The following is a 26,871-nucleotide window of genomic DNA, read 5'->3' on the forward strand; positions in this document are numbered from 1 at the left end:
GCTAACAACCACACGACAGAATTAATCCAAATCTCTTCACTTTAGCCTCAGGGAAAACGGCAGCCACATTCTTCACCAAAATATCACAAGAATAATCTCTAAGCCACTAATGTTCTTCTCCTCTGAGACCTCTTGATCCAAGCCCCCGCAGTTCAAATCACATTTAGCATCACTCGCTAAATCCATGATCTGGTCCGTATGGCCCATTAAGCAGGATATAAAACGTTCAACAGCTTTTCTAATCCATAGTCCCATATTCCTTAAAACAAAAGCCTAGTCAGGCCTATCAAAGCAATATCCCAGTCCCTGGTAACCACTCTTAGTTACGGTTTCTATTGCAGCAACAAAACACCATGACCTCTGCTTGGTACTGTATATCCACTTCCTTCATGTCTGGCTGGTGAATCTCTCATGCCAGATTTTTTTTTTCAGAGCTCCTAAATTTGCCCAGAAGTCCTACCTATACTCTCCTGTCTACCTGTTGGCCATTCAGTTCTTTATTAAACCAATCAGAGGTGCCTTAGGCAGGTAAGGTAAAATAGAGACATATCCTCACACTGTGTGATCAAATATCCTGCAACATTTCCCTCCATTTGTCTAAATAAAAAGGAAATGTTTCAACTCTAACACAGTAAAATTATATACAATAAGAACAATTATCAGATTAAAAATTACATTCACAATGCCCAGTCCATTTGTAGTTGGCAACTTTGGAGAAAGTACCCTATTATCTGTCCTATCTTGGTGAGTCCAAAGTTTTGTACCCAAATCACTTTCTATCATAACTTATATTACAAAGCAAAAAAAAAAATATATATTGCGGTAAATAAGGATCAGGATAAACAAATAGGCCGAATAGATGTTTATTCAGGGAGAAATAACTTACAACCTAGACAGATGAACACCAGGAAATTCAACCCGATCCTCTCCTGTCCGAGTCACGCCAGAAAGAGAGCGCGCCTTCCTGGCCCCCTCCGACCTCCTTCCTCAGGTCACCTCCGCCCATCGCTCCACCCCCCAATGGGCATGGTCAGTGCTACAGAAGGACTACCTCACTACAAATATATATATCTTTTTAGATCTTAAAACATTTTCTTAGATAAACAACTTAGGCTTTTGTGTCTCTCAACCTTATTAACTCTACACCCCTTTGGTAAGTATCTTTTCTGAATTTGGTAACAAGGAAAATTGTAAGACTATAACTAACTAGTCTTCAAGCCTATCAGGGACTTGAGAAGGATAGATGTTATCTGAGTAAACACGAAGTGCAGAGCCAGCAACTTCCAAAACTATAGAAATGGCAGAGACAGTTGGCTGCCTGGACAGTACCAAAGGTTCCTCTGCAATGTCAGGGTGTCCATTTTGGCCTACAGGCCAAGAATATCTGACAGAGTTTCTGTGAACCAGGAACTTTTAAGGACTTGCCTACTTTGTCTTGGCAGTTTGACAGTTGACTTCCTTTGTGTCCAGCCAATCCAGTTTGGACAGCATATTATTGTCAGTTGAGGCAAGGGCACATTTAAAGAAAACTCCATATGGAGGTTCTCTGATGACCATCATATTCTCTGAAGTAGATTTTGCACTGCCAGGATCAGATGTATCTCACTGTCTTGAAAGGTCTTATGTTATTAAAACATCTTAAATGTCAAAAAACATTTGAAGAGTGCCTGTCTATCTAAAATATAACTCTGTTTAACATTGAAAACATACCTAACATGACTACTAGTTCTTATAGATAACTAACTGCTAACCTGTATTTCTTAATTTTCATAAACAATTTGTAATAACAGCTTTTAAGGACTATAAAATTACATTATATTTTAAAATGAACTGCATATATACAATACCTTAAACAAGAGTAGAAACATAAACAGTATGTTATAATAAAAATAATATTAAATTTATATCTATACACAAAAATCCATATCAATATAAAATATTTGAGACTAGTAGCTACCTTTTAGTTCAAAAGTAGATTGAATAATCTATACTTTTATTTTATCATTACTGTACCTACCCTCTTTCTCCTTCTAGACGGGAGAGAAGACGAATATAGACAAGAAAAAGAAAGAAATCCCTCAGTCTAACCTTCTTTGTTTCATTTTTCCCCCTGACTATAACCAATAATAACTTGCAACAAACTCCCCTAAATTTTGACAAATATCCATAACCTACTTAACCAACCAAAAAATCATCCACCCTTTGTTTCAAGAATGGGAGCATCATGTTCTTAAAATTACGTTCTGTTATCTTGGGGGGGATGAACATCTTTAGAGGACCCTGAAAAAATTGGGATAATGGTCAAGTCCTGGAGGAGCTAGCTGTATCATTTGTTGTCTAGTCTGTGCGTGGTGGCAAAGTGCAGGGTTTATCTGAAGTCCTGGCTGGAATAGTTTGTGAAGCTGGACTAACTCAGCTAGCCACTTTGAAGTTGTTCTGGATGCAGAATTTTGAGAAAATTGCAATGGAGGTATTCTAAGAGGCTGGATCACCAATGACAATTCTTCATTGGTGTCTGGTAAACTTTTAAAGGTAACATACATAACTGCATTAGCACAAACATGGAGTGTGCTGTGTGCACCAATCAGCTAAAGATGATTTTTTTTTTCAATGTTTGAGCAGGTAAAAGGCATCTGTCAACTTTATAAGTCTGTTTGGACTGCATAACCGAACTGTAATATAAATTTCTGTCCGTGCCATATGAAAAGATGGCATGTAATAATAAGCCATGAGGACTCTTTAGCCAACAAGATTTATCATGTCTCATCCAGTCTCAGAGCTGTTCCCATGTAGAGGGATCAGCATATATGTCACCTATCAGATTCTTCCTTCATGTCTGCAGCCAAGATTTTCAGGAGGTTTTCCCTGATCAACTCTGATCTTTATTCATTTTTAAGGACTCTATAGATGTATGTTTCCTGTGGAAAGGAAAGCATAACCCCTCCCCCCCAACACAATATATTTTCTGACTTCCATTCTGAAGTTAAGACATCCTTAAAATATATAGGCTGGTTTAATTCAGCAGTTTTTTACACAATCCAATGTCTCTCACCTGCTGCTGTTTTTCATTCATTAGCATTTTAAAAACTTAAGATTAGTAAAGCACTATATAGGGTCCAAATGTTCTGTGTTATAGTTCCCATCCTTATGTGGCTTAGATTTTTTTTTACTCTCTCTTTAAATACTTTGCTTTATTATTTTTAAACTATTTATTTTTTCTATGATTGTCTTTACCCACTTTTTTTTTCTTTCTTCAGCACCGAAGTACATTTTCAAGAATTCCATACCTGTTCAGAGATTTTCTCTGTCTGGATCTGGCTTTCTGTGGCTCTAGAAAAATGTTGCAAATTTGTTGCAAAGCCTTTCTGTGTGGACTCAGGCTCCTTTTTCCGCTCCTCTTAGCACCTGTGGCTGGTGGCTGGCTTTGCCCAACTTGGGTCGAGTTAGAGTTGAGCCTCTACCAACCCAGCTCTGGGAAGTTGCTGGATCCACACTGTGGCAGGTGTTTCTACCTAGTCTCCTACTGAACAAGCCAGCTGCTCTCAGGCCCTAAGCTTGGATATGCATGCTTCTGTGTTGGATGCCAGATGTAGTAGTTTTTCTTTGGACCACCAACTCCCGAATAAAGACACAGAGACTTCTTATTAAATATGAAAGCTTGACCTTAGCTTAGGCCAGATTCTTTTCCAGAATTCCTATCTCTGCCCAGAAGTCCTGCCTAGTAGGACTTATTTTTATTAAACCAATCAGAAGATGCTTTAGACAAGTGAGGTAAAACACACACTTTTTTTTCTTTGTTTTGTTTTGTTTTTTTCCGAGACAGGGTTTCCCTGTATTGTTTTGGATCTTGTCCTGGAACTCTCTCTGTAGACCAGGCTGGCCTTGAACTCACAGAGATCCACCCGCCTCTGCCTCCCAAGTGCTGGGTTAAAGGTGTGTGCCACCAACACCCGGCTAAAACAGATGCATTTTAACGCAGTGTAACCGTGTATCCCGCACAGCTGCCTTTCTTGGTGGTCATCCCATGGTACTGGCATCTCCGAAATGCTGGGCTCCCTCACTGCAACTGGGTTTTGCTTTCACCAATAGTCTCTCCTAGGCTCTCTTTCTGGTGCCAAGCTTCAACGTCTTTGCATGACCCCCTTCAGTCCTGGGCCTACAGCAGCTACTAAAGCTGCACCTTCACCAGTGGTCACTCCAGGCCACCCACCGTGCCAAGCAATAGCTGTTCTCCATGACCCCTTCATGCCTTCAAAACCAGTGCACATTACCAAGTCCAGCTGCCAGCGTGAGGTATAACCGTGACCACCTCTGGAACACCGCTCCTGTGTTCTCAGGAAACACTTTCCTGAAGATTCCATCGCAACGATGCTGGTCTCTTCTTAATCACCAGTAATTTAGCTCTAGCTAACCAGCATCAATTGTCCCAGAAACACAACGTTTTTACTTAATCACAGCTGACCAGAATGACAGAATCTTAAATCAAAATAGCAAACAGCCCTGATAGTCTTTACATTTCCCTCTGAAACTTAACAAACTAGGCCTCTATCCTCTGCATTGCTTTTAACATTCTTATCTTCCAAGCTCCCACAGAACATTCCACTGAGCTCTCTACACTCAATGGATTTCTAAGCCCAAAGTTCCAAAGTCTTTCCATAATACTCCCCAAAACATGGCCAGGCCTATCACAGCAATACCCCACTCCTGGTACCAACTTCTATCTTAGGATCACAATAACTCTTATAAAAGAAAAACATGTGGGGGGGGCTGAAGAGATGGCTCAGTGGCTGGGAAAACTAGCTGTTCTTCCTGAGGACCAAGGTTCAATTCCCAGCACCCACATGGCAGCTCACAACTGTCTGTAACTCCAATTCCAAAGGATCTGACACCTCATACAGACATACATGCAGGCAAAACACCAATCAATGCTTATAAAATAAAAATAAATTATTAAAAAAAAGGAAAAACATGTGATTGGAGTGGTTTGCATTTTCAGAGGTTTGGTCCATTGTCATGGTGGGACATGGCAGAGTGCAGGCAGACATAGTGCTGGCTGAGAGTCCTACATCTTGATAGGGAGACAAAAGGAAGTGGTTTGATGTTGGGGTTGCCCTTCTGTATATATGCTTCTCTTATTGGTTGATGAATAAAACACTGATTGGCTGATTGGCCAGGCAGGAAGGATAGGTAGGGCTAGGAGATGAGAATTCTGGGAAGCAGGCAGAAGGAGTCCTCATGTAGAGGCTGGGAAGAGAGGATGTGCAAGTTGTTCTCTGGTAAGCCAAGGCCACGTGGAAATACATATATAATAGAAATGAGTTAATAATTAAGACAGAGCTAGCCGATAAGAAGCCCAAGCCACAGGCCAATGGTTTTATAATTAATATAAATCTTGTGTGTGTATTTGGGACTCTCAAAGGTGGCAGGACCCTGCCAGGGCAAAGAACCTCTGGTTACAGTCTGAGACACTGGGTGTGGCTTGAGCATATCTGAGATCTCAAAGCCCATCCTGACAGCAACACACTTCTTCGAACAAGTCCGTACCCACTCCAACAAAGCGCCATGCCCTTTGGGGGCCGGTCAATCCACCACACCACACCACAAGAAAGTGGCATGAAAGAACTGACCCCTAAAGTTGTCCCCTGACCTTCTGCACATGCGTGTCCCCTCCACCAACACGCACACAGATGCAATAATCATGAGTTTACAAGTAACTTCTTAAAAATATGAAACTGGCTGGGCAGTGGTGGCACACACAATCTACTGAGGGTTCTTCTGTTTATGTCTACATCTCCCCAGAGGAGTTCTGGGGTTCCAGATGTGTGCACTTGCGGTGTCCAGCTTTTATGTGGGTTTTGATTTTGAGGTTTTTGTTTTGTTTTGTTTTGTTTTGTTTTTCGAAACAGGGTTTCTCTGTGTTACCGCTCTGGCTGACCTGGAAGTCTCTCTGTAGACCAGGCTGGCCTCGAACTCACAGATATCTACCTGCTTTTGCCTTCCAGTACTGGGATCAGAGGTGTGTGCCACCACCACCCGAATGAGCTCTTTTCTTTTGATTCTGAGCGCCTTCCTCACCCACCCCTGGATTTATAAAGATCAACACTTACCTTTCACCATCCCAGAAAATATAAAAAGAACTCTTAGCAACAAAGTATTCTTCAACAGGAGTCTTGAAGTGGTTTGCTATCTCTGGAATTCTATCATACATGTAGGTTCATCTCTATATACACTCATACATTTGTATCCAGAAAATTCCGTGTGCTAAAGACTTTTCTTTTTAATAGATGGTCTCACCATGTACCCCTGGCCTGCCTGTAACTTACGATGTAACACACTGGACATGCACTACCTGCCCTGCCTCCTGAGCACCCAAATGCTGGGGTTACAGGTATGCATTACCATACCCAGCTATTAGCTTATTATGTGTCATCTTGAAAATATTTTCAACCCTTATTCTATGAACTAATATCTCCATAGATGTCACCATTACAAATTAACAATTGCCTTGTTAATAACACACATTCATTCAAATATAAGGAAAAGGCTTGTATTATGCATGACCCTAAACATATATTTAAGTGGCATTTTTACAAGAACACAATTCTCCAGGTTGGCAATTTGTTTTTTGACATAAACAAATTTGGAAATATCTATTATTTAACATGTCACTAAACCAACTTCCTTTCTCTTCAATTTCCCTAGGTAATTAAAAAATCAATATCAAAGTTTTGAGCAATTTTTAATTGAGCTGTGTTTTTTTTTTCCATGTTGTAGTCAGGAAACTCTGTAATTAAAATATGCAACCACAGTTTCCTTAGACACTTGTAAAATTTGATTAAATGTTACATTTTTTTTTTTTGTTCCTGAGGAAGGGTTCTGGTAATGGAGCCCAGAATGCCTCCAAACCTGGCCTGTAGCCCTGGATGGTCTCAATTTTGTGATCCCCTCTGCTTCAGCCTCCAAAATTCTGAGGTTACAGGTATGTCACCATACTAATTTTAAATGTCAACATTTTTCTCCAATCCTCTGCCACCGAGCTAAATCCCTAGCTTCTTAAATATAGCGTGCGCGTGTGTATGTGTGTGTGTAAAGATTTTGTGTGCATGACTTCTTGCCTGTATGTATGTCTGTACACCACCTGTGTGCCTAATACCCGAGAAAGTCAGAAAGTGTGTTGTGCCCCCGGAACCGGAGTTTCTGACAGCTGTGAGCTGCTGTGTGGGTTCTGGGAATTGAACCCTGGTCCTCTGGAAGAACAGTAGGTGTTTTTAACCTCTGTGCCATCTCTACAACACCTAAATATACACATTTTAGTAATTATTACTCATTTCCCAGAGCAAAATGAATTCCAATCTTCATTTACATTTTCATAATAATGGTAGTTTGTACCATTGGCAGATGGAGCATATTCTATGCATACTGGATAGATGTTAGCTTATTAGAATCATCACTGTATGTCTGCTAAAATAATTATAGGGAGCTGTGCACAGTTCAGGCTATCAGTACCCTTGGTAATCTCAGGTTTTTATGAAACTCTTTTCTGGTCTCTTTAGCCTGCCATGGCTGTGTGTGCCTGTAATCCTAGCTCTGGGAATGTAGACTCAGGAGACTCGTAGGCTTTGTGCTGGAAAGATTGCTCAGTGGTTAAGAGCACTTGCTGCTCCTGCAGAGGACCTGAGTTTGGTTCCCAGTACCCAGATTGTGCTGCTCTCAACCACCTGTAAGCCTAGCTTCAGGGGCTCCAACTCCCTCTTCTGGCCTCCTGGAGCACCTGTCCACATGTGGTGCACATACAGATACCCATGAAATAAAAGCTTTTTTAAAGGAGTAATTTTTAAAATGATTTATATTTATGTTCATTGGTGTTTTACCTGCATGTGTGTTTGTGTGAGTGTGTAGATCTCCTGGAACTGGGGTTACAGAGGTTTGTGAGCTGCCATGCAGCTGGGAATTGAACTCAGGTCCTCTGGAAGAGCAGCCTGTGCTTTTTAACTGCTAAACCATCTCTCCAGCCCCACCATAAACCTTAAAAAAAAAAAAAAAAAGGCCTGAGAGTTTGAGGCTAGCTTGCTCTACAGAGGGAGACTCTGTCAATAAATAACTATAACTAAAATGTCTCTTAAAAATTGCACTATCTATGGATTTGCTTGCTTATTGGCTTACTGTGTGTATATGAGTGCATGTATATCAGAGGACAATTGTGGGCATCGGTTTTCTTCCACACATGATGCCTGTGAATCAAACTCAGGTTATCAGACCTGGGAGCAAAAGTCTTTCTCCACTGAGCTATCCCTCTGGCCCCCAAACTTCTTTTAATCACTGACTTATGTTCCCACTTGAAAATACAATATGAAAATAATTATAATAAGCTGTCAGCCAACATGGTCCCCACCTCAACTGTAGATTTCCCTAATCTAGGACTACTCTCTGCTACAGTGAGTGTGGCTGACCTATGAAAATGACAGACTGCTCTGGAAATAGTGTTTGAGTTCTGAAAGTAAGTGCTAAAAGGCACTGTTGTCCCCCCCATCCCCCCTGGGTATGGCTTGAAAGGAAGTTAGCCTGTCATGGAGACAATCATGGCACCCAAAGCTTCTTGATAAAAGCTAGGGGACATCTTGAAACCACCATGTGCCTTCAGACAATCACAGGCTTGGCTGTCACCTCAGGAAAGAACCCGGGCCAAACTGCTGGGGAAGCCTCTCGACCTCCCGCCCTGCCTGATGTGAGAGATAATATTGCCATTGTTCCAGGCTGTTCAGATCGAGGTGGTCCACAGCTCAGCCACAGACCACTGATACAAGTGAGTCAAGGCAAAGGGCAATGCAAACTTTTTAGTATGTTTTCTTATCCCCAAACTCTGCTAAACGAAATGGAAATGCACCACTTAAAGCCAAACACCCAGGCACAGGCAACCGGGGCAGGGTTTTATTTATAGGACTTTGTAGATATTTTTTTTTGTTACAAAGCATCCTCCCCCCCCCATTTTTATTTTTTACATTCCAACACAAAACATTCTTAAAATGGTCTTTTGCAAGGTGACAATTTTACTTCTGAAATCACCAAGTTGGTGGGTTCTTGCAGACAAGAAGTCCCAGTCATACAATGGGTGCAGCCTTTCCGTTTGTGTTACAGCCTTCTAACAGGTTGGCACCATTGACAAGGAATTATGGACACCCTCAAAGCACTGGTTTTTCCCTATCATTTATTACACACAAACTTTCCTTTATTCTTCAGGCTTTTATTGAAAATGAGACATTGGTTTTCAGGAAAAAGTGTCGTGTTGTTTATTTTCCTATTAGATCATGTGATTAAAGCTTTTTTTTTTTTTTTTTTTTTTTTTTTGGTTTAATGTCCCAGTGAGAACTCTCCATGTAAGTACAGGGGACCACTGTGACTGACTTGGCTGGGAAAGCTAACTTCTGCTTGCTATTTCCTGCCTCTGTACTGCAAGAGTTCTGTTTCCCTGGGAACCTTTGCTCCTGATGGAGAAATCATGCCCACCTACCCAATATCTCATTTGTCTAGAAGGACACTTTGTGTGTGTGTGTGTGTGTGTGTGTGTGTGTGTGTGTGTGTGTGTGTGTGTGTGTAGTCTTGGCTGTGTGTGTAGTCTTGGCTGTGTGTATAGTCTTGGCTGTCCTAGAACTAGCTCTGTAGACCAGGCTGGACTCAAACTCAGAGATCTGCCTGCCTCTGCCTCCTGGGTGCTGGGACTAAAGGTGTGCGCCACCACCATCGGCCAGGATGTTTCAGGGGGGCAGTAGCACATGCCTGTAATCCCAGCTTGTGGGAGATAGAGGCAGGAAGATCAGCAGATCAAGCACAGTCCCAGGAACATAGCAAGTTCCAGGGCAGCCTGGGCCACAAGAGACCTTGTCTCACTATAAAAAAATCAAAACAAAACCCCCAAACAAAGAACAGGGAACAAGAGAGATCACTTGGTAAAAGTGCTTGCCATCCAGCCTGTGTTCTCTCTCCAGAGTCCACATAGTGGAAGGAGAGAACTGAGTCCCAAAGGTTGTCTCCTCATCTCCACACACTCCATGGTTTTGCCACTTGCCCACTAATCAATAAGTTAGTGTACTAAAATAATTTCAGAACAAAGCAAGATGGAGGCCAGGCGGTGATAGTGCACACCTTTAATCCCAGCACTTGGGAGACAGAGGCAGGCGGATCTCTGTGAGTTCTATGCTAGCCTGGTCTACAAAGTGAGTTGCAGGACAGCCAGGGATACACAGAGAAAACCTGTTTGAAAAAGAGAGAAAGAAAGAAAGAAAGGAAGGAACAAAGGAAGGAAGGAAGGAAGGAAGAACAACAACAAAAAAACAAAAACCAAACCAAACCAAACTGAATCTTCTACCCTGTGTGTTGATTTAGCATTTCTAACATTCCTGTTTCTGAAACGAAAAATGTTGGGAGTTAAGTTCTTTATCCCCAAAGGAGCTTAAGTTTCTTCTGGATTTGATGACTTCTCTTTAAGAGCTTAGTTCAAATTCATAAAAACAAAAATGGTATTTTCCATTAGAAGGGTTACATTGAGGGGAACCTTGGCCTGAGTACTGACATTTTGACTTCAGACTCCATTTTACCTGTGGGGTGAAATAAAGTTCAGGTTCCCAAGCCCTAGGGGAGCTGAGAACTTTCCAGTGGCTGACTCCTCTTCCCCCCTAAACCAAAGAAATAGTGGTTATGCATCTTTAGTTCTTCAGAAACATTACAGCTGTTCCTAGCCACAGAAGGAACACGTGGATTGATTGGTTGGACTGAAAGGCTTGTGTTGCATTTGGTTGGCAAAGATGGAACATTCAATTCAAGGAAGCCTCCAATCCCTAAATCCTGATTGGTGAAAACTGTAACTTGGCAACAAATGTTTGTGGTTTTTGTGCTTATAAACCCTGCTTCTGCCCCCTGCTCAGGACTGTCAGGGGAAACAAGGCTTCTTGTCCTGCAGCCCCGAACCATCCATGACTTGTTCATGTGGTGTTTAATAACATCTTTGGAACTTGAGTTGTCTCTCTCCTTCCTGGTGGCACATACATGGGCTAGGCATCACAACCTGAAGGAGTCCTTCTGTACCCCAGGACATAGTGGGAGGTCAGGAGTTCAAAACCATTGTTGGTGTGGAGGTGTGAAGGCAGGAAGTCTACAGTTGCCAGCGTTTCAACTCAATCCCTATTTTGATTCTATGTCTTCTTTTGTGGTATTGCTAATCAGACCTAGGGTCTTTCCCATGCGATGCTAGACAAGCCCTCTACCACTAAGTAACACTTTCTGTGGGGCTGTAGCTCAGAATGGCTTCAGATTCAAGATGCTCTTGTCTCTCCCTCCCTGAATGCTGAGATTACAGGCTGTTATGCCCAGTCACCTCTAACCAGTGGCTGTTAGAAGTAAGTAGACCGTATTATCCTTCCCCCTACCATTTTAGTTCCTTTCCTTGACCTTTTCTTTCTTTTTCCTAGGTATAAATTACAAACAGTAACCATAGCCCATATTCCTCATTAGCACAGGATTTGAATTTTTCTGTCTGTGTTCAACATTATGCTTTTGAGATTTGTACTCACCGAGTCTTTGTATTGTTCTTGCTATGAAAATTCTACTGTATGGCTATAACACATCTATTTCCAGTTGGGCTGTGCCCTATCTGCGGTCCGCCACTCCATTTATCCCCTCCTACCCCACCCAGGAGAGAACACAATGGCTTTCTTGGTGGACACCGCTTGAAAACACCATTTCCAACTAGCAGTGTGCTCACTTCTTTCCTAGCTTTGTACGGAAAATAAAGTCCAGTTAGAACAAAATTTACTCAGAGTTTCCACTATTTTCACAAATAACAAATAGGCCAGGAAGTCAGTCTCTAGTATTTCAATACGCCATTCCACTCTTGCTAAAAATAGACACATGCTGCTAGATACATTTTAGTGACTGACCATGAAAGGATGGATGTTCAGTATATCATTTCTTTCCTAAAATTCCATCTCTTACTTCCCTGCACACTGTTTTTTTTTTTCCTCCCTAAAACAGGGTTTCACTGTGTCCTGGAACTCGTTCTGTAGACCAGGCTGGCCTTGAACTCACAGAGATCACCTGCCTCTGCCTCCTGAGTGATGGGAGATGAAAGGTGTGAGCTATCACTGCCCCACATACCTTTGTTTGTTTTTTAAATATTTATTTTTTGTGTATGACTGTTTTTCCTGCATATCTGTATATGCACTACATGTATGCCTAGTGCCCAGCATGACTAAAATAGGGTGCTAGATCCCCTAGAAATGGAGTTGCAGACAATTGTGGGATGCATTTAAGTGCTGGGATTCAATCCTGGGTCCTCTGCAAGAGCAAGCGTTCTTAACCACTGAGCAATTTCTCCAGTCCCTTCAAGACTTATGTATTTTTTAAAAAACAGAGTTGCATGTAGCTGGGGGTGGGAGGTTCAAAGTCATTACACAGTGAAGAATGAATAAACTCCCCATTCTTTGTAACTACTCCTGTATGCTGTGATCACAGGTCCGTGTCTCTATACCTGGCTTTATGTGCAATGCAAGGGTCAAAATCAGAGATGTGTGCATGCTAGACAAACAATATGTCAACTGAACTACACCCGAGTCCTAAAAATGTTTATCTCATAGCAGGGCGGAGAAATGGCTCAGAGGTTAAAAGTTCTGGTCTTGCAGAGGACCTGAGTTTGGTTCCCAGCACCCACAATGGATGTGCACATACCAATAATTATGAAAAACTGCAAACAACCCAGATGCTTATTGCTAGATGAATGAAAGGCTCAACAAGCCACAGTGCAATGCAAAATGACTAAGTCATAAAAAGAAACTTATAAGATACACACTGTATGGAATGAAATGCCAACATTTTGCTACGAGAAAGAAGTCAGACTCAAAGAATATAGTTTAAATTTTGTCAGAATCAAAGGAAAAGGGGAGGGGAAGGAAAGGAAAAGGAACATCGTGAAGTTACATAACTTACAAGTGGGAAACCTATCCTATCATGTTAGAAATAAAATTAGAATGGGTCAGGAGTTCCAGCCTGGTCTGAGCTTCACGACCAGCCCTATTCTTAACAACATTGTGCTGTTAAGAGGGCTTGCTGCTCTTGCTAGAGGACCCAGGTTCAGTTCCCAGTATGTCAGGTGGCTCACAATTGCCTGTAACTCCAGTTCCAGACCTGACTTCCTCTTTTGACCTCTGGAATCAGACACATGTGTGCACATGGTGCCCATACATACACTCAGCTGCACGCATGTACACATAACATAAAAAACAAATCTTATCAATAACAGCCCCAGTCACCCCAAAACAAAACTCGAGTTCTGTGGCTCAGGCTTCTATTCCCAGCACTTGGCTGTAGGGGTAGGACCAGAAATTTAAGGTCATCCCCTACTACAGGTCACGTTCTAGGCCGGCTCGTAAGATACGAGCCCCTGCCCCAAAAGAAAAAGTAACAATATTGAACCCCAACAAAGGCAAAAATCAAATTGGAACCGCCTAGGGCTGCAGATGTGGTTAGTCGGCTATAGCGGTCTGAGAACTTCCGTGGAGTTGGGGCGGGACGGGAAAAAAGTGTTAACAAGAACTGCGAATCCATTTGCAAAACCTCGCTACCGACTAGACACAGAAAGCCTTCTCCAGCGACTGCGTGGGTGGCTGCAGGCAGGGTCAGCCAGGTCTTTGCCGAGGGAGAACGTGAATCATGTATTCCGGTTTAAAAAGACGGCAGGGGCGGGGCGGGAACAAGTCCCAGAGACTTTTCCTTCAGCGCCGGTGATGGCGGCAGCGGAGGGAATCGCCGGAGCTTCCGGGATCCCCACGGGGGCTTTCAGGGAGCGTCCGCGCGAGTAGACAGAGCCGATCCCACCGGCCCCGAGCAGCGGCCTCGGGCCTCACTCGGCCTCCGCCCGGCCCGGGCGCGCCGCGAGGCCCCGGCCGGCGGGCGCGCGGCTCTGACGTCACGCGCGCGCTGACGTCGCCGGCGGCCGCAGCCTCTGAAGCGGGGCTGAGCGCGGGGGGCGCCGAGTTTGAGTAGTTTTGGGGGTGGGCCGTACCCCGCCGGCCGCCGTGGCCCCGGGCAGCGGCGTCTCCGAGCGGCGAGCGCGTGTCGGCGGGGGGGGGGGGGCCGCCGCCGCGGCTGGGCGGTGCCGCGAGGAAAGTTGGCGGCCGAGGGGCGGCGGGCGCGGCCATGGAGCCCCGCGGCGCCGAGTACTTCAGCGCCCAAGTGCTGCAGAAGGACGTGAGCGGCCGGCTGCAGGCGGGCGAGGAGCTGCTGCTCAACCTCGGCGCGCCCGGCGCCATCCCGGACCTGGAGGACGACCCGAGCCGCCTGGCCAAGACCGTGGACGCGCTCACCGGCTGGGTGGGCTCGAGCAACTACCGGGTGAGCGGCGGGGCGGTCGGGCGCGCGGCCGGGGCGGGGGCGTCGCCCCCGGGGTTGGGGGACGGCCCGCAGGCGGCGGGTCCGCGACGCGTTGCGGAGCTGCTTGGGCGCTTGACAAAGGAAGGGATCGCTCGCAGCCACGGGCTTGAAGGCTTTGTACGGTTTTGTAGACGCCTGCGCCGAGGCAGGGCGTTAGGAAGCGGCGTGGAGTTGGACGGTCAAGTTCTTCACTTCCGATTGATTTCTGTTTTGCTTAATCTCCAGTTTCTTTTCTCACCCCTTCTCCCTCAACCAGTCCCTCTTTCTCCCCCTCCCTTCCCTCCCTCTTTCTTTCCCTGTTTTCCGTCCCTCTCCCTTACTCTCTTCTACTCTGCTTTCCTCCCTCCTTTTTCTTTCATATAGTCTTTATGTGAAGGTTGTGATCGTCTCTCAAAAGTATCTTTAGCGCGTATTCAGGACCTTCGCACGAAAGGACTGCTCCCGTCGTGGCATTATTTATTTGCTTTTCTCTTAATTGGCAGCGGAAAGCCGTTGGACGCTCATTGCCCTCTTGCCTTGCCGCAGTTGGGGACGGACTCAGATTTGAAAGCGTGGGCTATCAGGTTTAGTTGATGCTGCAAACAAATCGGGAGTGGGATGAGGTACAAGAAGGAATGGGTGTTTCGTCCGGAGCAGGCAGGTTGTAATATCGCCACGAATGGAGAGAAGTAAATATTCAGTAATTAGTCGGTTCCGGAGTTGTTAGCAGTAACTTTTCCTTTTAGTCTTCTGGTGGCAGTATTGCTTTAAAATGCAGGCTGGAACTTCCCCTGGATGGAGCGACTTTTAGCAATATATCCAGTGAATAGGCTGTACGTTGGAATTTTTATCTATCGGGACAAGAAAACAAACTACAATTCCGCAGATTTAATGGTGGGGACTCTATGAATTATAGGGAGGTTAGACGTTAACAAGATTTAGAATAAAGTCTTACTTTATGTAATATCAATTATACATAGTGGGTTTCATGGTCACATTTTTATACATGTGTATAATGTACTTTTCTTTGCATTCACCACCTGTTACTCTTATTTTTCCACTTTCGCTATTTTCATATTGTTCCCTTCTTTTAATTACATGGATCAGTGAGCTCAGTTAGGGTTACTTAAAGGGGCATTAGTGAGGAGGAGTTCTGTACAGGAGCATGGGCATCTTACTAGTAGCTACATCACTGAAGAAAATGTTTCCCTTCACAGTGATGGAGTTTTAGAATTCATCACCTCAGTGTTCCATTACATATTTTCTCTTCATTCTTCTTATGTTTTTAAGTTTGCAATGGTAAAGTAGCACTTGGAAGGCCAAGGGAGGAGGCTCCCTCCCCCATCAAGGTCAGTCTGACTGAGCTCGATAGTGAGTTTGGGCTATATATAAATTGGACTATATAATGAGACCCTGTCTCAAAAAAAAAAAAAAAAAAAAAAAAAAAAAAACCACCCAAAAAGATTTGGGGAAAGTTAATCTTTACTAAAATAAGGTTACTAATTGTTGAGTATTAGTTTCTTTTGAAGGCATAAACTAGATACCCTACTGTGTAAGGAAGGCGTATGCACTCAGCTCAGCTGCTTTATGGTATGTTGCAGCTTTGGGTGTTGTGGGAAGTCAGCCCATTGTTTAGTAATGTTTGCTCTCCTCCTGCAGTGAAAACTCATGTGCGGCCCTCTCGATACTGAAAGCCTTCAAGCCATTGCAACCTTCAGATATTTGTCAGCAAGTGGCGCTTGTGATACCACAGGACTCCAAGTTTTCTGTCATGTCTCTGAGCTTCCAGTTAACTGGTTAGGATCCTTAAGGGAAGTGCCTGAGGTTCACACATTCTCTCCATGTTCCTCACAAGATATGTGGCCTGAGACTGTTTGATCAGCTGGCAGGGCCACAGGCTCTTCCTGCGCTGTCTAACACTTTCTGGAAGCACGCCCCTCACCACTTTCTTTTCTGGTGTGAATGCATTTGCTGTCTTCCTTACTTGTGCCAGTGGCTCCTCGGCGCTGGTGTTAGATGCCCTGCCTTCTCTACTCACAGGCATTGATCACTCAATTTTCTCTCCTTCAGGAATTACTAGTCCTCAGTATTTAATTTTTTTTAAATATAATTTTTTTTCTAATATTGTTAAAAAGAGTGCATTCTATTGTGATGAGCCTGGTTTTGTTTTTTGTTTTAAAATTTATTTATTGACACAAGATCTCACTTCTCACTATGAGGTCCTGGCTAGCCTGGAACTCACTATGTTCTCAGAACCACAGAGACCTGCCTGTGCCTGTCCTGTCCCCTCCCATGCTGGAAACAAACATATATATCACCACTCCTGGTTTAGTCTTAATTTTTTAAAAATTATTTTTTACCTTATTATTTATGTGTGTAGGTGTTTTGCATGCATGGCTGGTTCCCACAGAGGCCGGAAGAGGCTGTTTGAACTCCTTGGAGCTGGAGTTGTAAATGGAAGGTTGTAAACCGCCGGGAAAAGAATCTAGGTCCTTTGGAAGAGTAGCCAGTGCTTTTAACTTAAGTGCCAAGTGGATTTACAGATGTACAGGATTCAGGTTTTGTATTGTTTGTTTGTTTGTTTTTGTTTTTTGAGACAGGGTTTCTCTCTGTAGCAGTCCTGTCTGTCCTGGATCTCACTTTGTAGACCAGGCTGGCCTCAAACTCAATGAGATCTGCCTGCCTCTGCCTCCAGGCACTAGGATCAAAAGCATTCACCACCACTGCTCTTTTTTTTTTTTTTTTTTTTTTTTTTTTGAAGACAGGTTTTCTTGTTGCTTAGGCCGGCCTTGAACTGAGGCTGTGTGATCTTATTTTAAATGTGGTACAGGATTTATATGAGAGATAGTCCTTTATTTGGAAAGTAAAGGAATAACAGAAAAAGCCCTAGGTGGTAAGGCCTGGTTTGGTAGCAGGGACAGTGCTGAAAACTGAATTTTCTTTTGGAGACAGGATGTGGTGGGTTGGATGAGAATGGCCCCCTTAGGCTCATAGATTCGAATCCCCTGTTGGTGGACTGTTCAGGAAGGGTTAGGTGATGTGGCCAACTTGGAAAAGGTGTGTCACTGAGGGTGGGCTTTGAGGTCTCAAAAGCCCCTGCCAGCTTAGTCTCCCGTTCCTCAATTTTTGGGTCAGGATGTAAGCTTCAGCACCATGCCTATCTGTTTTTCACGGCGATGTTCATGGACTAATCCTCTGAAACTAAGCAGAGATCCATTTGCCTTTACCTCTTGCGACTAGAGGCATTCGCCACCACACCCAGCTAAACATTTGAGATGTAATTTGTGGTAGGTCCAGTAGGACTTTTGTTGTGTGGAATATGAAAGCCTGCTGACTTTGTTTTGGATTGGTGTGAGGATTGAGAGAAACAGGAATTAGGGATATTGTCTTCTTTTTGTTGTTGTTATTTTGATTTTTTTAAAAAAAGATTTATTTATTATCTATACAGTGTTCTTTACCTGCATGTGTGCCTGCAGCCAGAAGAGGGACCAGATCTCATTATGGATGATTGTGAGCCACCATGTGGTTGCCAGGAACTGAACTCAAGACCTCTGGCAAAGCAGCCACTGCTCTTAACCGCTGAGCCATCTCTCCAGCCCTTGATTTTTTTTTTTTTTTTTTTTTTTTTTTTTTTTTGTAACAGTCCTGGCTGTCCTGGAATTCACTTTGTAGACCAGGCTGGCCTTAGAGTCACTGAGATCTGTCTGCCTCTGCTTCCCAAGTGCTGGGAGTAAAGGAGTGCGCCTCCACTGCCCAGCTGGGATCTTTCCTTCTTGAGCAATAGGATAGACAAGCTATCTGCTGAAATGGAGACCAGGAGGGTCAAGGAAGAGAGAAGTTTGGTTTTTACTAGGCTACATTGTTTAATATCAAAGTTAAAATGTTAAGAAGGTGGTTAAGGTCTTGAGTCTGGTGGAGAAGTCATAAGTAGGGACTTAACAATCATGGGAATGGGCATATATGTGATGTATATACTCTGGTATTTGCAGATTTTGTAGCAATATTATGTTAATAAAATTCCCCCCTTAAATATTGTCAAAATGGAAATCACCATTTAAAAGTTCTCCTTAAGAGTCCCAAGTGCTTAATTTGCATGACGTCATTTACTCTCTAGGATGGCTTTAGAAAGATTGTATCCTTACTTTTCCCCTTTTTGTAGAAAAGATGACCTAAGTATCTTGACTTAGGTCAGAGCCCTGGTATAAATTAGCAGGAGAGAACTTGAATGTTCTTTTTCTGTTGTGTACCTCCTCAGGATTAATAATAACATTTACATTCTGTCTAGAAACATATAACAGTAAGTGGGCTGAAAATGATAACTAGCATTTACAGTATCAATACATAGTGCTAGGCTAATGAATGTGTTAGTATTATTTTATTTCTGGGAGTCCAAGATCACAGCCCATTTGCCATTTGTTTGTTTATTTATTTATTTGTGTTATGCATGCATGTGTGCACTCACATGTGTGGTTTAGGTACACAATTGTGCCCCAGTCCACATGTAGGCCAAAGAATAACTTATGGGAGCCTGTTCCCTCCTTTCCTCATGTGGGTCCTCGGGATCAAACTCAGGTTGTAAGTGATTGTACCTAGTGGCCCCCAAACCATCTTGTTGGTTCCCATTTGGCATTCCTATAAGTCCCAATAATATCAGCATTACCTAAGTCATATTTCCTGTTAAATACCACATTCTGAAAATATACCAGTTTTATTATGTTTCACTGAGTGTGGGGCCAGTCAGAGGACAACTTGTAGGAGTGAGCTCCCACCACATGGGCTCTGGACATTGGACTCAGGCTGTCAGCTTGGTGGCAAGTGCCTCTACCTGCTGAGCTGTTTTGCTGTTCCAAGTGTACTAGTTTTGGTTCAGAGAAAGAAGGCAAGGGTTACCTCTCATCACTGCTTACTGGTTTTATCTGTTCTTACTTACCTGCTGGGTGGGATGAACATCCAGGTTGTTTTTAGTTGTTTTTTTTTTTAAACCTTTAACACTGTATGTTGCCACTCTAGGGATATACATGAGAATTTGTGTAGGCGAGTGAGCCTCTGTGAAGGTTAGTCTTTCTCTCAGAGCTTTATTGTGTAACCCAGGGTCTTTCAGATCTGCCTCAAGCTCCTGTGTGCTGTGCCAGTGTCTGGCTTCAGTGTCCTCCTTTAATTATCTCTTTATATCTGAAATTATGTTATATTCTGAAATAACATTTGGTATCAAGCATATAATCTTTAAAACCCTTGTACTACCCTAACTATGCTGTAAAGGACTCCTACACATAATTTATAATGAGAGAAAATGTGCCGTCATGTCAATAGGGATTGGTTCCAGAGCTCTCCTTCCCTTGGACACTGAAATGCACAGATGCTCAGGCCCTTATAGTGTATATGCCTGCAGAATCCTTCTGTGTACTTTTTCAGTTATTTCTCACAGCTAATTCAGTGGGAATACTTGTTAAATTGTATTGTTCAGGGATTAATGATAAAGGGACAAAGTTTGTAGCTGTTCAGCACGGACTTGGGTTGTTTTCCCCCCAAATATTTTCCATCTGATGTCACTTTAGTCTGAGAATGCAGGTCCTGTGGACATGCCAGTCCACTAACCAATGAGATACAACAATAGTCACATGGCTGCAGCAGAACGTGTAATTCTGGAATGCCGTCACTCCAATTCAGACCACTACAGATGAGTGGTGGCTGTTGGTGACTAAGACTTTGAAAGTCGGGTAGTTATTGGCAAACTTTATTTCTTCAGTGTACCTGAACTGAGAATCTGACTAGTTGGGCTGGGGAAGTGGTTCAGTGGGAAAACAGCTTCCCTGAGACTATGAAGACCTCAGTTTGAATCCCTGTACTCCACATAAAGACAGATGGCGTGTTTGCAGTCCTAGTACACTGTGAGGTGGAGGATGAGGCAGGTGAATGAAGTGAATGAATCCCTGGCTAGCTGCTTAGCCAGCCCAGAGTTTCATAGGCAAAACAGGAAGAGCCCCCCCCCCCACCCACACACACACACCCCTGCCTTCCCTATGTACATTGTATACTCATGAAAAGTTAATGTTGACACCTCATAGGACACCCATTTTATTAAGACCTCTCTTGTAAAATACTTTTTTTTTTTTTTTTTTTTAAAGAGAGACAGGTACTAGCATTATTGTTTAGGCTGGACTTGAATTTGTAACCGCTTACCTCCACTCACAGGTGTGTACCATCATACTTGGCTTCATTAAAACTGTGCTCTCTCTCTCTCTCTCTCTCTCTCTTTCTTTCTTTCTTTCTGTTTCTCTCTCTGTCTCATTTAATCTAGTTTTATTTTGTTTTTGAGACTAGTCTTTCTAAGTATCCCTGGCTGTCCTGGATCTTGCTATGTAGACCCGGCTGGCCTTGAACTCACAGAGATCTGCCTGCCTATGCCTCCTGGATGCTGGGATTAAAGGCATGCACCACTACCAGGCTTCTTTTAGTTTTTAATTTTTGTCTCCCTTTTCGTTCTTGTTTTATGGTCTTCATTTGATAAAATGCATTATTCGTTAACACAACTCTCTTGCATACCTGAGCCAATGCTATTGAAGATAGATGGGGAAAGCCTCTTTAACTGGCTTAATTTAAATTCCTGGACTTTTATGGTGGCCCATAGGAGTTGGTTCTCTACTTTGGCCTTGTGGGTTTCAGGGATTGAACTCAGGTTGTCAAACTCAGCTGTAAATAGCTGTTGAGCCATCTCCCCAGCCCTTGTCCTGGCTGTCCTGGAACTTGCTATGTAGACTAATAAAGATCTACTTGCCTCTGCCTCTCTTCTGGGACTAGAGGTGTACACCATCACTCCCAGCACAGTTGACTTGATAGCAACCTTTAATCTTGGCTCTTTGTCAAATTCATTAATTTCAGTGTTTACTTAGAGTATGAGTACTTTTTAGTGATTATTTACTTATTTTTGAGACATGATCTTGTGCAGTCCAGAGTGGCCTTGAACTCTTATTGTAGGTAGGGATGGTCTTGAATTCATCCATCCTTCCTATCATCCTTCCTTCCTGTTCTTTTCTGGTCCTGAATTCCTTTTTGATCATCCTGCACTGCATCTACTTCTCGAGTTCCATGGCGCCTGCTTTGTGCAGTGCTGGGGAATCTTAGGCAAGGACTTGTGTGTTTAAGTCATGACTTTTATTCACCGAGCTACAGCCCTGGTCCCTTTCCTTTGTTTATTTTAATATTTATTTAAAAGTTTTTTTTGTATTACTGTTACCATGGTGATGATAATATGTGTGTTAGTGTTTTGTTTGTTTATTTTTGTCAGCTTGGCACAAGCTAGAGTCTCAGTTGAAAAAATGCCTTTAGGAGATTGGCCAATAGGCAAGTCTCTGAGGCATTCTTTTGATTAGTGATTGACTTGGCAGGGTCCAGCCCACTGTGGGTGTGGGTGGCACCACTTCTGTGCTGGACATCCTGTGCCTGTGCTATATAAAAACCAAGCTGAGTGAGCCATGGGGAACAAGCCAGTAAGCAACGTTCCTCCATCACCTTTGCCTTCAGGGTCCCTTTTTTCCCCCCTCCATATTGCCCTGGCTGTCCTGGAACTTAGTATGTAGAGCAGTCTAGCCTCAAATGTAGATTCAGCTTCCTCTGCCTCCAAAGTGCTGGGATGGACCACTACACCCAAAGGTTCCTGCCTCGAGCTTCTGCCAGGACTCGCCTTCATGAGGGACTGTAAGATTTACAGGGTGAACTGTGAGATGACGTTAACTCTTCCTCCCAAGTTGCTTTGGTCATGGTGTTTATCATAGTAGTAGATACCCAGCTAGGAGTGTGTGTGTGTGTGTGTGTGTGTATGTGAGAGAGAGAGAGAGAGAGAGTGTGTGCGCGCGCGCGTGTTTCAGAGAGGGGGTGGTTGCTAGTGGGGTGGGGAGTACGTGTATGCCTTGGTGTGCATGTGGAGGCTGAGGACAGCTTTGTGAGGTTGCATCTCTCCATCCTTATGTGGTCCCAGAGGGTGAACTCACACATAGTCAGGGCTTGCACTACAAAGGGCTTTACCTGCTGAGCCAGTTTACTGGTCCCTCTGTTTGCCATTTTTTAAATAGAATATGTTTTGGGTTATTTGTATCGTTTGTTTTTTGTTTTGTCTTCAGTGTCTCACTGTTTAGCCTTGGCTGTCCTGGAACATGGTAGTGAACCAGGATGGCTTATGTTTCCCAAGATTTCCACTTGTGTGCTGAAAATAATTATTTATTCATGTTGTCTGAGTATTTTTGCTTTGTAAATCTTTAAAAAAAAAAACTCCCTGTGGAGGATAGCCTCCGTGATTGCTGTTCTCTACCATGTCCAGTTTATGTGATATTAAAGATTTAAATTCAGGGCCTCATGCGTGCTAGGCAAGCACTTTACCAACTAACCTGGATTTGGAGCCCCTTTAATCATTGTTGTTTTAGAATGAGGGTTTTGGTGGTCACACTCCACTTACTCTCTGCTAGGAACTGAGCCAAGGCTTTTTCAGAGTCTAGTTAAAGCTCTGTGACTGGTCTTTACCCTATACTACAAACACACTAATCATTGGTTTAAACTTGTGCTTCATCTTTGTGCATTGTATTTTGTTTGTTGAGGGCTCTGCTCTTGATACTGGGGTCCCAATCCTCCTATCTGTTTTTCTTACCTGTTCCTCTACTTCTTAATGGAAAAAGTTATAGTGTAGTCAAGAAGTTTAAGACTAAATTAAATAGTTTTTATCTTTGAAGTAGCACCTTCTTCTGCTATATTTAATCAGTTTAGTTAGAAGTTGAGTTAGATCCCTGTGTTGTAGTTGCTGTGGTTGTTACTGGTTGCTGTTTGCTTCTGGTTTGATAGGGGGTTTTCTTTAGTATTTCGGATCAACTCTACTTGAATCCTACCCTATTTCCTGGGAAACCATCTTCCCAGTGATCTTTGTATTGGTATCCTGACTCTGAGGTGTGGGGCCAGCTTCTTAATCTTTCTGGCCAAGATTCAATCTTTGGAAAATCTCTGCCCTTATCAGAGACACCCTCTCACCTGGGTAGTTTGGGTTAAGGATGGTTTATGTCTCATTTTGAGAGCTCTGTGTCTCTCTCCTTCCCTCCACTATGGTTTATTTACCTGTGTTCTGGATCTTTTTCCCTCAGTTCTTAAAGTTAAGTCGGGGCACTGAAGCATTGATGCCTTTGCTTGTAGACCATGCTCTTCCCTAAGCTGTCCACCGCTGCAGTGCCTTCCAATCTCCTGCCTAGCCTTGGGTCTTAATTACAGAGCAGTCTTGTTTGTGGCTGCAAACTGGAGTTTGAGTGGGTATGAACTCTCCTGTGCCTCTGGGTATTGATAAGTTTTCTTTTTCGTTTTTAATTTAAATCAAAGGTATTATTGATTTGTTACTATTTTATTTAGGTAACAGTGCAAAGTGAAAAGTTAGTATAGTCACAAAACTTCTGTGTAACCACTACCTAATTTATCAGCTACTAAATCTTTGCCAAATGTGCTTCGCCACTGTTTTCCTAGACATTTGCAAATTGTTACTGTTGTTGTGTTTGAGGGTAGAATCCTCATTGCCATGTAGGCCTGCTTCTGAAAGCGTCAATCTCACTAAAATTTTCATAATTAATTTTACTATTTTGAGCCAGGGTCTTCCTCTATTCCCATTTTGGAACTCACTGTGTGAACCAGGTTGACCTTAAATTCAGATCCTCCTGCCTCTGTCTTCCGAGAGGTAGAATTAGGGACCTATGCTACCATACTCCGCTAAACTTCATTTTAAAATCTTACTAATATGCTGTGTATTAAGAATTATATGCTGATTTTACAATATGCATCAGTAATTTGTATTTATTAAATCTCTGTTTACAGGTATCATTATTAGGATTGGAGATTTTAAGTGCCTTTGTGGATAGATTGTCAACACGATTTAAATCTTATGTAGCAATGGGTAAGTTCACTTTAAGAATCATTGTAGAGTTTGATATAGTGACTTTTTGAGTTTTTTATTAATTTCTTTTTTTATTTTTATTTTACATATCGGTCCCAGATCCCTCTCCCTCCCTCTCTCCCTCTTTCCCTTTTTCCCACCCTCACATGCACCCTGGCCACCCTCCCATCTCCCCCCCCCCCCCCACTCCACATGTAGGGTGATGGCCTGCAGGAAGGGTCATCTAAATCTGTGAAGTCATTTGAAGTAGGAACTAGGACTTCTCTCCTGTCTCTAGGTTAAGGGAGTATCCCTCCATGAGGGATGTGCCCACAAGGTCCTTTTGTGCACCAGGGATACATCCTGGTTCCACTGTCTGAGGTCCTTAGACTTCTCTCAGGCCTTTTGGCTGAGACTCATGTTCAGGGGGCCTGAGTCAGTCCCATGCTGGATTCCCAGCCATCAGTCTGGGGGCCCGTTAGCTCCTCCTTGTTCAGGTCAGCTGTCTCTATGTGTTTCTGCAGCGTGGTCCTGTCCTCCATCTCTGCATCTGGATTCCAGTCGGCTCAGTGTTTAATTGTGGATGTTTGCTTCTGTTTCCATCAGCTACTAGATGAGGGCTCCATGATGGTGGATAAGTTAGTTGTTGAACTCATTAACAGGGAAGGGCATTTATGGTAGTCTTTCCACTGTTGCTCAAATTGTTAGTTGGAGTCAGTCTTGTAGGTCTCTGGACATTTCTCTAGGTTCAGTTTTCTCTTTAATCCTATAATGGTTACCTCTTTTATGGTCTCTCTCTCTTTCTCTCTCTCCTCTCCTCTTCTCTCTTCTATTCCTCCCCTGACTCAATCTTCCTAGTCCCAAGTGCTTTTCTCTCCTCCCCTTCTCTTTCTCCTACTTCTCTCTCCACTCACTACCCCCCCCCCATGTGCTCTGGAGAACTTGTCCCTTTCCCCTTCTGTGAGGGACCTTATATGAATCTTTGAGTTTTTTGTTAAACAGAATTAGTTACTGTAAATTTAGAAAACATGTAGCTTGGGGTCTGCAGTGATGTTCAGTCGTTAAAGCTCTTGTTCTTCTAAAGGCTCAAGTCTTGGCTTGAGTTCAAGTCTTGGCTCACAGCATGTGGTTCACAAGCATTTATAATGCTAGCTCCAGGAGATCTGATGCCCTCTTCTGCACTTTGAGGGAACTTTACACATACAGTATATAGTAACATGCAGACACATTGAAGTCCATTTTAAAACATAATGATTTTTGAGCTGGGTGGTGGTGGTGCACACCTATAATTCCAGCACTCAGGAGGCAGAGACAGGCAGTAGGAGCTCTGAGTTTGAGGCCAGCCTGGTCTACAGAGCAAGTTCCAGGAAAACCAGGGTTACACAGAGAAACCCTGTCTCAAAAAAATACATACACGCCCACACATCCCATTTTGTACAGCCCAGACTATGGTACTTTAGCATTTTAATTTACTCAAAAAGAGTTGATACTTAAATAGATAATTGTAAAAATTTTTATTTTATTTGCATTGGTGTTTTGCCTGCATGTATGTCTGTGTGAGGTTGTCAGATCTTGGAGTAACAGACAATTGTGAGCTACCATGTGTGTGTTGGGACTTAAACCCAGGTCCTCTGGAAGAGCAGTCAGTGCTTTTAACCACTGAGCCATCTCTCCAGCCCCATATCTAATTTTTGTAAGATGAAAAAATTTGTAATATAATTTTCATCCTGTGGGGTTCCTTTTTACTTTTGTCTTTATTACTTTGAGACAGGGTCTCACTATATGGCCTTGGTCTGGAACTCACGACGAAAACAAGCTGGCCTCACACTCAAAGAGCTCCTACTGCCTCTGCCTCCCAAGTGCTGGGATTAAAGGCGTGCACCACCACACCAGCTACACTGCTATTTTTTTCACTACCTTTGGAGAAGTCTGTCCAGACAAATATCTTATAAAATATAGTAACACCTCAATGAAAGAAATACAAGGCCCTGCTTTTGTTGTGTTAGGTGCTGAGCCCGAGCCTTGCACACTAAGCACACAGCATTAACCTCGAGCCTCACTCTGGTCCTATAAGTTTTTATTGTTAGGTTGAATACGTCAACTGTGGTTAGATTGCCCTGGAAGGTTCCATAAATACTGTGTTTTTTGTTTTTTAGTCATGGTTTTTGGCTTTACTCTGAGCAGCAGTTATGATATGCTTGCTGCGTGGACATTGTGCTACTCTTAAGCTGCTGCTCTGCATGATATAATGACATAGTCGACTTTGATAAAACATGTGTGATATTTGTGTGCATTTTACAATGCTTCATGAATGAGTTTGGTACTATTTTATAGCGACATACAGAAATACATCCTTGAATTTAGTGGGTTTCTTTTGTGGTTTAAGTTAATGCCCCACAGTGTCAATTATTAAACTTACTTTCCAATATCTTTGGTCAACTTTTCCATCTTTGGTATGCCACTAAATTGTGTCAGTCTTCCTATTTTTCTTCTCTGTTTTCTCAAATAGGTTTCTTGGTATTTACTTTTAATTACTACTTGGTAGTTCCTACCCTTAGTATTAATAGCAACTGAAGAGA

The 26,871-nt window shown here is 43.1% G+C and overlaps 1 protein-coding gene across 24 annotated transcripts in view; it reads left to right on the top strand.

Annotated features, from left to right (window-relative positions):
• Nucleotides 1-14,163: 14,163 nt before the first annotated feature.
• The window catches only part of Clasp2 (cytoplasmic linker associated protein 2), a 165,882-nt gene continuing 153,174 nt past the window's right edge, over nucleotides 14,164-26,871 (top strand). For all 24 annotated transcript variants that reach the window (XM_051201527.1, XM_051201557.1, XM_051201535.1 and 21 more), the window contains exons 1-2: nucleotides 14,164-14,379; nucleotides 24,235-24,313. In XM_051201527.1, the coding sequence (XP_051057484.1) occupies nucleotides 14,185-14,379; nucleotides 24,235-24,313 (274 nt within the window). In that variant the 5' untranslated portion in view covers nucleotides 14,164-14,184. The remainder of the gene's footprint in view (nucleotides 14,380-24,234; nucleotides 24,314-26,871) is intronic.

This window comes from Phodopus roborovskii, unplaced genomic scaffold, assembly GCF_943737965.1.
Source record: "Phodopus roborovskii unplaced genomic scaffold, PHOROB, whole genome shotgun sequence".
NCBI classification, from domain to species: domain Eukaryota; kingdom Metazoa; phylum Chordata; class Mammalia; order Rodentia; family Cricetidae; genus Phodopus; species Phodopus roborovskii.